The 13,907-nt window shown below is 34.5% G+C and overlaps 1 protein-coding gene across 1 annotated transcript in view; it reads left to right on the top strand.

Moving 5' to 3' along the window:
• Nucleotides 1–13,907, top strand: part of egg (SET domain bifurcated histone lysine methyltransferase eggless) — a 625,200-nt gene that overhangs the window by 173,525 nt on the left and 437,768 nt on the right. Inside the window, exon 4 of the mRNA XM_090414562.1 lies at nt 11,228–11,397. Within this exon, the coding sequence (XP_090270688.1) occupies nt 11,228–11,397 (170 nt within the window). The remainder of the gene's footprint in view (nt 1–11,227; nt 11,398–13,907) is intronic.

Genomic DNA, 13,907 nt, shown 5'->3' with positions numbered 1-13,907 from the left:
AAAGTATTTCTAGAATAACTGCCATGATGAACATAATAACATCATTGTCCACTTGAGTGAAACTGTATTCAGTGACCATCTTAATAAGATGGCTGCCATAATTACCAGTGGTTATAAGTCACATAAGTTGAGGACTCAACTGTAGTTTCTGTTGATATCGGGCCATTTTTAATTTAATGATAGTTACTATCTTGTACAAAAACAAAGACCTAGCCAGATATACAGAAATACATAACATCATCAAGAAAAAAATAAAAGAAGTCAATGAAAATTGGATGAAAAATTTATGTATTGAGATTGAACTGCTTCAGAAGAAACATGATAATTTCAATCTGTATGAGAAAATCAACGAAATTTCCCGAAAACTCAGAAAAAAGCAAATAGTGTCTCTAAGAGACAAAAGTGGAAAAATAGTTCTAGAAGAAGAGAATAAAGCACAGATTTGGATAAAATATGTAACAGAACTTTTCAATGATACTAGACAGAAGCCTATAAATATAAAAGATAACATTCAAGGACCAGCAGTTATGAAATGTGAAATAGAGAATGCTATAAGATCAAGTAAAACAAGAAAAGCCAGTGGACCAGATGGTGTGCCAACAGAATTTTTAAAATTAATAGTACCAAATAACATCAAATTTCTTGAAAAACTATTTAATAAAATATATGAAAGTGATGAATTTCAATCAGATTGGCTCAAATCTACATTTATCACTATCCCAAAGAAACCCAAAGCGAATTCCTGTGGCGACTTCCGACTTATTAGTCTAATGAGCCAAACATTAAAAATATTTTCAAAAGTAATTCAGAATCGTATTTATAGAAAAAGTGAAGAAACTAAGTGAAATGCAATTCAGCTTTTGGAATGGTTTTGGTACTAGAGAGGCCCTTTCTGTGCCCAAATATTGATACAAAAATGCATAGAAAAACCGAAATCTGTCTTTGTGTCTCATAGATTTTGAAAAAGCATTCGACAAAGTCAGACACACTAACTTAATAGAAGTCCTTCAACAAATAGGACTAAATGAACAAGACATAAGACTAATAAGAAATCTGTATTGGAATCAGTCAGCTACCATTCAATTAGACAACATTACCACCAGTGATATTAACATCAAAAGTGGAGTGAGACAAGAATGCTTGCTCTCACCACTCTTGTTTAACATATATGCAGAGGTAATCTTTAAAAAGGCATTGGAAGAATGTCCAGAGAGAATCACAATAAATGGAAAGATTGTTAACAACCTACGATATGCAGATGACACCATACTAATTACAGATAACATTATGGATCTCCAAAAGACAGTATACATAGAAAGCCAAAGAATGGGAATAAATATAAACATCAACAAGGCAAAATACTTGGTCATCAGCAAACATCCAACCTCATCAATGAAACTGACACTCAGTGGGAAAAATATTGATCAAGTGTCAAGATATAAATATCTTGGTTGCTGGCTTAATGAAAGGTGGGATCCTAAAATAGATATAAAGACAAGGATTGAAGTTGCATGGCAGTCCTTCATGAAAATGAGAACATTAGTCTGCAATAAAGACCTAAACATGGAAGTCAGATTTCAGAATGCTGAAATGCTACGTCTGGTCTATTCTGCTCTATGGAATTGAAACATGGACATTGAAGGCGACAACCATCAAGAAAATTGAAGCCTTTGAGATGTGGCTATGTAGAAGAATGCTAAAGATATCTTTGACAGAAAAAATTACCAACGAAGATGTCTTAAAATCCATTGGCAAAGTTAAAGATCTTGTACAAATAATCAAGAAACGAAAAACATCATATCTTGGCCACATCATGAGAAACAGCAAATACCAACTTCTACAAACTATTTTGGTAGGAAGAATTGATGGCAAAGGAACTAGAGGAAGAAAAAGAATATCTTGGTTTGACAATATCAAGAGGTGGATAGGAAAGAGCAGCGCACAACTGCTCTGATTAACACAAGAATGCAGTTTGTTTGCCATGATGGTCGCTGACCGTCAATAGAAGATAGCACCATAAGAAGAAGAAGATAGTTACTATATTACTTAAATTAAGGGGATATTAAATCCCATAGTTTTAAAACCGAATAAGAAACTCAAAGATTGGAATCAGAGAGTTTCTTGCCGAATATAGTAAACTATAAAGTATCGGCGACACTAGCGTTAGCAAATGCAAGTGATCCTAGTACGTAGTACAATACCGGACGACTCGTTGCAAAGGTGGGGGAAGTTCAGATCGCTATTCTTAGGTATTTTCCATAATGTAAAAACACATTTCCTAGGAAATGTATGCTGTTATTACATTATGGAGGGAGGTCACTACCCAGACCGGTTTCAGCCTTTTTTGAGTAGCTAGTAGCTAGACCTAATCAGTGAGTAGCTAGACCTAAATGAAGCTTATTAGCTCTTTATATTTAAGATAGTTACTATATTTCTAATGTCAACTGTTTGTATGTTTTATTCTGCAGCAAATGAAACCTCAAGAGTAGAACGAAACTGATTGTGCTGTTTAAACAATAAACAGAATACTTTTACTATATTTTTTGTATCCCCTTAACTTATACACATTGGTCTGAAACATCGCATTTCCAAGATTACAGCCTTTTCCAGTTGCCATGTGAACAATAGCATGTAAAAACAGATAGATGCAGCTTAATGAAATTATATGTGATATTGATTGTAAACAACCAGAATCACATGCAAAAAATGTAGTCAGCAGTTACTGTTTATTTCAGTGCTTCTAAATTGTATGTCAGAGAAGAACTAAAAGATGTAATGGGGAAATTTGGAATTGGAACTGAAAATGAAAGGGAAGAAACTATGCTCAATTTCTGCAAAGAAAACAACCTTGTAATCTCAAACACAATGTTTTACCATAGACCTAATTTTAAAGACACCTGGACCTCACCAGATAGAGAAATACGAAATTGTATAGATTATATCCTAATTAGAAATAAATGGAAAACTTCAATCAAAAATGTAAGAACACTCAAAAGCCTAGAGCTGGATACAGACCATGAACTCCTCTCTGCAACAATACTGATAAAATTCAAAGTTAACTATAAAAGAAATAGAATTGATAAACTCCACATGGAAAATTAAAAAATAACCAAATAAGATTAGACTACATTAGGAAAATGTAGTCAAGTAAATAAATAGGACTCAAACAGATGAAACCAAAAATCTTCGGAAAACAGGAAAAGAAATATTAACTCGGCAAGGGAAACTTTAGGAATTTATAAGAGACTCAATAATAAATGGATAATATCTGAAATTTTAGAAAAATGTGAAGAAAAAAGAGAACTAAAAATAAACAGAAATCTCAGAAGAAAACAAGAAGAAATACAAACAACTCAAAAACGAAATGGATAAACTCTGCAGACAGGCTAAAGAAAACTGGCTAAACAAAAAAAGTAGAAAGATGCAACGATAATATAAACACCATAACTCCAAAACATTACATAACACAATTAAAGAAATTACAAAAAATTTTTCACCACTACCTCTAACAGTGATCAGCCATCAGGGTGAGGAAACAGGAAATCCAAAGGCAATATGGATGGAACACTACCAAGAAACCTTTATGAATGAAAGCAATAACTACCTAATTACAAAGCCCCACAATAACTCAAGATATGACGCTTAATGATCCTTCCATTGGAAGTGGTGAATGCTCTAAAGCAAATGAAATCTGACAACGCACCAGGGATAGACCAAATTCCATCAGAACTCTGGAAAGAAGGAAAGCAAACAACTTTAAAATTCCTTACCACACTTTTCAACAAAATCATTAAATCAGGAGAAATACCAGAAGATTGGAGAACATGAATTATCATACTGATTTACAAGAAAAGTTATAAGAAAAATTGTAAAAATTATAGACCAATCACATTACTCAGCCATGCTTACAAAATATTTACAAGAGTATTATAGAACAGAACAAAGAGCACACATGAGATCATTCTTGGTGAAGAACAGGTAGGCTTCAGGAAGAATCGCTCCACATTGAATCAGATCTTCGTAATACAGAGACTAGCAGAATTATACTGGGAACATAACAAAAATATCTATTACTGTTTTATAGATTACAGGCATTCAACTCAATAAACAGTAACTTTATTAAGAATATTAAAACAGAAGCAAATCAATGAAGATACTGTAGACTTCTTAGAAAAATATTATAGTCTCACAGAAGCAGTAATTAAATTCAATAGTATGACAATAGATAAAATAACTGTCAGTCAAGGAGTAGCCCAAGGTTGTCCCATCTCCCCATACCTTTTTAACATCTACCTAGAGGATATGGTTAACCTAGCTTTGGAAGGAGAAAACAGGAGTCAATCTAATAACATAAAATATGCAGATGATATTGTCATGATAGCAGACACAAAAGAAAAAATGGTGAACTTGATAACCAAACTAAACAATACGACTAAAGAATACAGCATGACCATAAATACAGACAAAACAAAAATCTTCATAATTGGAAAAAATGAAGAAAGAAAAAGTAAACTTCACCTTGAATCGATCAACAATTGAACAGGTAAAACAGTTCAACTATTTAGGAACAGTGATAACAGAACACTTAGATACCATGACTACTATTAAACATAGAATATTGACCATTTAATAAGCTAGGAAAAATCTGGAAAAATAATAAAATCTCCAAACCTCTAAAAATAAAATTATATAATGCAATTAAAATACTCACTGTGCCATATGCTTCAGAAACTTGGACACTCAAGAAGACAGAGATACAAAAACTGGAGGCTTTTGAGATGAAATGTCTCAGAAAAATAAATAAAAAACAAAATGGACAGAAAAGAAAACAAATGAAACTGTAAGAGAAGACCTAAAATATACAGACTCATTAATAGGAAAGATCAAAAGAAGACAACTTCACTGGTATGGACATGTCGAGAGAATGCCATCAAAAAGGCTACCCAACCTTGCTCTGTATGCAAGATTAAAAAAAAAAAAAAAAAAAAGGAAGACCAAGAACTAAATGGAAAACATCAATAATGGTCAACTCCAGATTACAAACACATAGATAGCTCACCAGCCATGCAAGAAACCGAGACTCCTGCAGGTTGTTGTGGAAACACAGAAGACTCAACCCGTCCCTGACAAGTTGAGTCTTCAGTTTCTTCCACCAACATGTTGATGTTCTGCAATGGAGGGGAAGTTTGCATTTACTTGGATTGGCTAATATGCATTTTTATTATTGTGGACATGCTAAATAGAAACAGACACAAAGCATGTCAGGTATTTTGAGAGAGATTTCCTTTCATCGAATTTCACACTCTCGAATGTTCACTTGTCTCTAGCACTGCCTTTGCGAACATGTTGCAATTTTTGCAACATGAAATGAAGGAGGACCGATGAACTGTGTGGGTACATGGAACTGAGTAAATTGTGCTGTTTTTCCTAGTTTTTGGTAGTGTTACTGAATTTATGTACTAACACAGAAGACTACAGCTTAAACGTTATTCCCAGCAGTTTTTTCACTTGGCTATGCTACCAATTATATATTTGGTTTAATCCTTTATCCAAGTAAGCAAACAAAGTTTGTGCCTGAAGTATTTTCTGGACTGGGACAACTTGTGGCAAAGTTCTTATAACTTCTCATCACTTGCCTTAGTATCCCATGCATTAAGGGAAGAGTCACTACCCACCTCTGAGTCTGGCTCTCACTGATGAGACCTCAAAGGTCAAAACCGGTTTGGATAGTGACCCTACCCTTAATGCATAGTATTATATATGTCCGCAAGGAGATGTGCTTTGCATTATGGGATAATAAAGCAAGTGATGAGACGTTGTACCACCTTTGCCACGAGTTTCCCCAGTCCTGAAAATACTTCAGGTGAAAACTTTATTTGCTTACACTTGGATAAAGGATTAAACCAAATATATATAATTGGTAGCATAGCCAAGTGAAAAAACTTCCATCAACTATCTCTAATCCAGAGAATTTTATTAATAAGGTATGTGACACCTTTTGGCAACTCATATATGGAAATATGACTTCTCCATTACTTCTACCTTAGTATTACCACCTCTGGGTCTGGCTCCCACTGATGAGACCATAAAGGTCGAAACCTGTCTGGGTAGTGATCCCCTCCTTTAATGCATAGCATTATACATATCCGCAAGGAGATGCGCTTTGCATTATGGGATACCAAGGCAAGTGATGAGAAGTCATACCACCTTTACCACGAATTGCCCCATTCCTGAAAATATTTCAGATGCAAACTTTGTTTGCTTGCACTTGGATAAAGGATTAAACCAAATATATAATTGTTATTCCCAGCAACTGTATGGAGGATCCAGCATGGAAATTGGCTTTGCCCATTTAATTGATGCTCACTCAGGATAGTAGTCTTCTGTTATCACTACAGTTACATAGGAATCAGTCAAAATGCACATATAGTTATTTAGTCAAGAAATTGGCACAATTCTCCATCAGTGTACAGACAGGTATTTTTGGAAATAGATTAATAGGGCAGATTAATATGTTTTGGCATAAATTTAGAGCACATTTGTACTTCGACTTCTTGCAAAACTTGGATAGGAAACAACTTCCATGATGTAATTGATGCCGTCCTTGTCATGAAGGAGAGACATGGTGTCCGTGTGACAGATCTCAACCACGCTTCTGTAGTGAGTCCTGAAGGTATCTTGTTCAGTGTTTTCTTCTAAAGATGAATTGGTTGAAGTGTACCAGTTACTTGACCTACATACTGTGGATTTTATTTGTGGGGCCATTTCAAACTATTAGTCTAATCTGCCATATTGGAGAATGTTGATGAACTGCACAAATTTGTTGAACTTGTGTGCACTGCCATAGACACTAGACAGGAATATTTGAACTTATGAGGTCAATGGTTGAAGGGTTTCAAAAGCTGGCAACATTGGTCACTTTTTACACTTTCTATAAAGTACGTTCATCTTATGGTATCTCTTTTGCCAGTTGCCAAGGAATTTGTGCTTGCTTCTTTTGAATATTTTGTCTTCTGTTTGTGTTGCATGTTGTTGTCATTCCTGCTGCTATTACAAAAATCTGTATCTCAGAAAAGCAGTGTGTCTAGGCCTGTATGTTCATTGGGCCTTTTGTTTGTAGATTAGTGTAGAATGTAGTTTAAGGCCTTTAAAGTTTGACAGGTGTGGAATCACCTATCACCCCATGTGAACCTGCAAAACCTATAGTAGATCAATGCTGTGTGGGTGAGGTGAAGCAGAAGGTGATTGTTAATGGTTTTTCTATTACTCTTGAAAGAAATGAAGAGAAAGAAATTGGAATGTAATTAGATTTTCAAGATTTGTTGCCCTTCTTAAGCATGAACTAATTTATAACTAATTTCCAAGTCATTAGAGATGCCATTGGAATCAAAGAGAAGGGAAAGATGATAAAGAACATAAATCAGCTCTGGAGCACAAAACAGAACAGTAAAAAATTTGAAATGTTAAAGAGATTACAAAATAATAGGAACTCAAAACCACACATCAATATTGACAAAGTCGTTATCAACAAATCCTCCTATATACTTTCAGATGTAGAACAAAGCATCCTTAGTAAAGGTCTAAACTTCATTCCTTCCCCAAAATTAATACCAAAGGAAACACTACTTACAAAAATAGAAAGAGCTGCTTCTTTTCTCCCTCCACAAGATGCAAACCTTCTACGTATTGAATCAATCTTTATTATCAATAACGCAAAACCACCTGCAGACAACATTACTTCAACTGAACGCAAAGCTATTAAAAGTTTAAAAAACAACAGAGATATAATCATCCTCCCTGCAGATAAAGGAAATGCAACAGTCATCATGAACTCCGAAGATTACAAGAATAAAATGATTGAATTACTACATAATGATACCTACTCAATACTTGAGAGAGATCCAACTCGTGAACTTCAAAATCGTACAAACAACTTATTAAAAACAACAACTGAATTATCCCGGAACGTCCGTTTATCTCTACGCTCTCTCCATCCGTTAATTCCTCGCATATATGGTGTTCCTAAAATCCATAAAGAGAACACCCCATTACGCCCAATTGTAGAAGGTATCGATTCTCCTACATACAATCTTTCAAAATACCTTGCCAAATACCTCAAAAGTTTTTCAGGGAAATCACCTTCCTTTATCAAGAACACTACAGAATTTGTTACATACATCAAGGATATTACAGTTGATGAAAATGACATCATGGCTAGCTTGGACATAACTTCTTTGTTCACTAATGTCCCCCAACAGATGAAGTCCTAACATTACTCAAGGACAAGTTATCCAAAAAAATGTTAGCCTTGCTTACACATTGCATCAGGTCCGGTTACTTCAAATTTCAAGATACTATATACAAACAAAATCATGGACTGGCTATGGGTAATCCTTTATCTCCTGTTCTTGCAAATATTTACTTAGAAGATTTTGAAACCAAAGCTATCTCTTCCTTTATTTTAACACCTAAAGTTTGGAAACGTTATGTGGATGATGTCTTCATTGTTTGGAGCCATGGACATGAATCACTTATGGTTTTCCTCGAACATCTCAATAGCCGACATCAAAGTATTAAGTTTACTGCTGAGCTTGAAACGGATAATTCCTTGCCTTTTCTTGATGTCAAACTGACTCGTTCTTCTGCTGGTAAACTAAAAATATCGATATATAGAAAACCCACACATACCAACAGATATCTGCACAGTCAATCCCATCATTTCCCTCCTCATAAGCTTGGAATAATTTCCACCTTGGGACATAGAGCCCGTTCTCTTCTTGATGATCCAAATGAACTGCTTACAGAAATAAACCATCTGAAAACTTCTTTCGAAGTTAATGGATATTCCAAGAAAATCATTAACAAATTCCTTCTTAATCCTCCCAGACATCACTCAGAAGAAACAAATAGATTCAAAGGCAATATATCTATTCCTTACATAAGTACTGTTTCACATAAATTAGCAAAAGTTCTAAAAAAATACAATATCAGAACCTTGTTCACTCCACTTCCAAAGATCCGTTCCTTGATTAGCCACCCAAAACCTTGTCATCATCAACTCAAATACCCTGGCGTATATAAAATATTATGTGACTGCGATATTCCTTACTTCGGACAGACAGACAAATCTGTCGAAATGCGTATGGAAGAACACATGAGAGACATTACTTACAAGCGACAACGAGCGAGTGCATTATCAAGTCATATCCTCTTCTCGGCTAATCCTAATGATGAAAACCAAAGTCACAAAGTCTGCTGGGAAAAATCTACAAACATCTTCTGTTGCAGTGACGAAATAGAGAGAAAAATTGTGGAATCGAGAGAAATCATCTTCAATCCTGTTCATCTAAATAACAACTTAAGCTACAACCTCCCAGATAGTCATTCAGCTGTAATCATGTACTGGCGTTCACGTGATGCAGCAAGCACGCACTCTCCCAACAATGCAACAAATGAAAGAACAGCTTCAAATACAACTACAACGTTTTAATGCTAATTATGTATAAAGACTGTCTGTGTTGTTCATAGTCTTTTAACCCTCAATGTTTAGTGTTTTTTCTTTTATAATGTCACCTGAAGAAGGCTGTTACAGGCCGAAACTAGTAGTGTGTTTATATTAAAACCTTTTTAATTAAATCTCGGTTCTAGTCATTCAATTTTTTTCATAAAACTATGTATGTTAACCGAGTCAATGATCATTCTGCCATATATATATATATATATATATATATATATATATAGCATCCAGAACATGATCACAGAATTCCAACACAAGAAAACCTTGATATAAGAGAACTGTAGAGATGTGTTTAATGTAGTTCTGCTATAAAACTTTATTTATTTAAAGATTTTTTTTCTCTATCATCTTTATACACAGTGTGCCCGTTAAGTAATGATGTTGATTTTTACAGGACAGTCCTTTGAATAAAAGTAACAAGCGTGTTTATAGTTTTGATCACTAAAGTCTGTTGTAATTGCAGGTGCAACTTTTGATTCAGGTGACACAGCAGTTTTCATGTGGTAACCATTCAAATAAGAGTGTGTGAGTGAGAAGTAAGAGCATGTCAAAAGTTTCGTCATGGAGTTATGATAAAATTTTACTGTAAATTAGTGAAAACTGCTACAGAAGTATACCAAGACCTAAAGAAAAGTTTATGGCGATGACTGTCTGAGTCATGCACAGGTTCCACTGGTTTTCAGTTTTTAAAGAGGGGAGGGAATCCCTGGAGGATGAATCATGCTGTGGATGGCCAGTTTCTGCATAGACAAATGAAAATGTGGTGAAAGCTAGGGAAATTGTTGCCCATAATAAGCGAATAAGCACTAGTTGCTGTACGGCTTGGTGTCATTAAGGAAAGAACTGTTCCATAACAACAATTGGTTGTGTTGACCCAGAGACTGAAGGTGGTTCCCATTTAGGACTTCTACCCTGCCTTCAAACACCTGTACGACAGATGTAAACATTGTGTGGAGTTGGAGGGAGATTATTTAGAATCTGTGTAACTAATAATTCCAAATATAGTTCTTTTGTTTATTGATATGATTGTTTTCTCATTACTTATCAGGCACACCATGTGTTATTATACTGATATGTATAATAACAGATACATAATATCTGATACATAAAAATTTATTTTATTTTGTTAATTTATAATTTTTCATATATTTATTTATTTATTATATTTTATCTTTATTTTTATCATTATTATTTTTTTCACCAGAGGTCAGGTTGTGGTAAACAATTAACAAAGCATATAGATTTATCTTACTTTTGTGTAGTGTCCTGTGCATATGTGTGTTTTTCTGACGATTACCCTCAATACAGAGTTGAAAGGGCGATTTTATTTTCTTAATTATAAGTAAAGTAATTATTCCAACACGTGTGTTTTTGTCTCCATAAATTCTTTGCTGTGGATGCTGACCACTGCATAACTGTAAAAGGAAGCAAATAATTCTGTTTTATTTATTGCCAGTATCTTTAATCTACTTTTCTATTTTTAATAAGATGATGATTAGTAATAACACTACAATGAACTGCGTGTCTCACTTATGAATGCTATTAGTAAGATTTGTCTTGAAATTAATTAGCAGTTTAGAATTAATAACTTATTAGAATGTTATTTTGATTTTAATTAAAAAACTTATCTGTTTTTAAAATTTTGTTTTAGTTTAAATAACTTGTTTATTGATAGTAGTATACTGAAATGATTATTAATTTTTATTCTAGAATTTCACCCAAAAGAGTTTCAGTTGGTGCTAATGAACAAATAATTGACAGAATATTTGATAGTTCTTCGAGAAAATTGCCAGACTTAAATTCCCTAAAAGTTAATGGAATCTCAGTTCCGACTTTTACCAATTTTGATTCCATTTCAAGGGCACCAGGGAGACAGTCCTGTATGTATTTATAAAAAATTTCTTTAGCTTGTAATTTATAATTTATGTTATACATTGTATTTTCGGAAATTACCAATAATGCTGGTAAGATCGTTTGTACCCAGTAGTGGGTAAGAGTTATACCTGCTATTTCCTCTACTTTTGTAAAAGTATAGAAGTCCAGGAAATAATAGATATATCAGCAAAACCCAGGGTGAATAAATGACTATGTAGAACTAGAAGGCTCTTGCTGATAAATGATGTGACATTGGCTTTGTTAGTTAGGCCTGCCAAGGAAGCAGGTACAGTATTAAGAAGAATTAATAACATAAAACGGATTTACCTTACTTATATTTTTTTATTAGTATAAAGTTTTTGCACCAGTATCAAGGGTATCTTAAGTATTATTTTGAAATTAAACAACTGAAACTGGTATATACGTGTATACAATTTGCACGCACATGGTTATCCTGGTCTAATTATATTAAAGTAAAAATAACTTTAACAAGATTTAATAAAAAATGTGTGGGTGGGTGTATAATTTAAATTAATTCTGAATTTGTACAGAACTATTTCCCATAAGAGAGATAATTTAACTACATTGTTTATATCAACATCCAGCAACATTGTTTATACCAACATACCATTAACATTTGAAGTGTTAAAGGAGTGTTTGAGGGAAGTAATGGCAGACTGCATACCTAGAGTCAGGAGAATAAATCAAGTGGGAGTTAAATGGATGAATCTCATCATTAAGCTGGAGCTATAAAAAAAAAAAATGTGGAGGAATTCAAGGAGGAAAGGTGATCAGCAGGCACATGAGCAGTACAAAGCACAGTCCAGAAGGGTAACCAGTGTAAGAAAGGCAAAAGCAGAGTATGAAAGGAAATTAGCAGTTCACTCCAAAGATAATCCCAAACACTTCTTTTGATATGTTAGAATTAAAGGAAGAATGTTTATGGTAGCATGATTTTAACAAACGCCAATGGCAGGTAGGTAACTGAACCAGTTGAAACAGTAGAATTACTAAGTGAACCCTTTGCAAGAGTATATCATCCAGGTGGAGATATTGCAGTATGAAAGAGTTATATGGGAACTGAGGTAAATGAAATGGAGACACATAGGATATTACAGAATCTTGATGTGAATACAGCTATGGGATTAGATGGTATATCAGCTTGAGTTTTACGTAAAAGTGCTAAGGGAATTTTCAGTGCCTTTGACTACATTATTTAATCTAAGTCTTGGCTCTGGGTTATTGGGGTGGAAAGAGGGGAAAATAGTTCCATTGCATAAAGGATACTCCAAGGTTGATGTAGCAAATTACTGACTGATCAGTATATCAGGAGTTGTCAAGGTACTGGAAAAGTTAGTAAGGAGCAAAATACAGGGATGGATAGATAGAAATGGGATACAGTATGGTGGGGGGAGCAAGAATGGTTTTGTGAAGGGTAGGTCGTGCGTCAGTCACTTGCTTATGTTTTATAATACACTGACACCTGAATTGGATAAATGTTTACAGTGATACTGATAATATAAAAAAAAAATAATAATCAGCTAATTCTTTTTATTCCTTTATAGGGAGTAGGCAAGGTTTTTTTATTGAACTGTTCACTCAGTCTCCTTTTTGGAGGCTGAGTGAACAGTTCAATCTCCATGGTAGCCAATCATAGATAGCAGGCCCATGACTATCACTAATTATAAGTGACAACCGATGAAGAGACAGGCATACAATTGCTGCCATCTCTTGGTATTTAATCCTAACAGGATATGTTACTGTCTGAAATAATCAGGTTCTATGGTCAATTTTCTTGAGTTTACAGACGAAAAACCAGAGTTTCAGGGAGAAAAATCTCACTTACCTCTGCCAGAGTTCTCCTAACTTGTGAACCTGTTGAAAAAAGGCTTAGAAAGAGTTCCTCCAGGCAGTAGCTAGACATGAACTTAAGTCTATCTTCATGCAGCCTACAGCAAAGGATGTAAGCACCACTTCCACTGAACTACAAAGTCCATCAGTGATACTGGACTTTGCAAAAGCCTTCAACAGGATAAAACATGGAATCTAATCACTAAACTGCAACACATGGGGATGGATATAAAGTTGGTGAAGTAGATAATGGGGGAGTGGAAGAGATATCAGAGAGTAATTTATTCAGGAGTAGTCCGGAAGGCCTGTGTCATGCCAAGGGGCTCTGTTTGTGGACTACTACCATTTAATTGTACATGAATGATATAGGAAAGGATCTGAAAGGAACTATTGAGTTGTTTGTATATGATGCAAAATTGAGTGGAGCAATAGCTAATACACATGATGTTAAAATTTTGCAGGATTATTTGGATAGACTGAGAGTCTCAGCAAAGGAGAATGGATGTCAGTTTAATGTGATAAAGTGTAAGGTTATACATTTTTTGGTGAAAAGATTACTAGCTGTACACCACATCAATGGAAATGTACTCCAGGAAATTGATGAAGTCAGAGATTTGGGAGTGTTAGTAGATAGGAGTTAAAGTTTAGAGGGCACATAGTAAAA

The sequence above is a fragment of the Typopeltis vanoorti genome, chromosome 25, assembly GCF_054136105.1.
Source record: "Typopeltis vanoorti isolate ZY-2024b chromosome 25, IOZ_Tvanoo_1.0, whole genome shotgun sequence".
NCBI lineage: Eukaryota > Metazoa > Arthropoda > Arachnida > Uropygi > Thelyphonidae > Typopeltis > Typopeltis vanoorti.
This window is presented reverse-complemented; position numbering and strand designations above follow the sequence as displayed.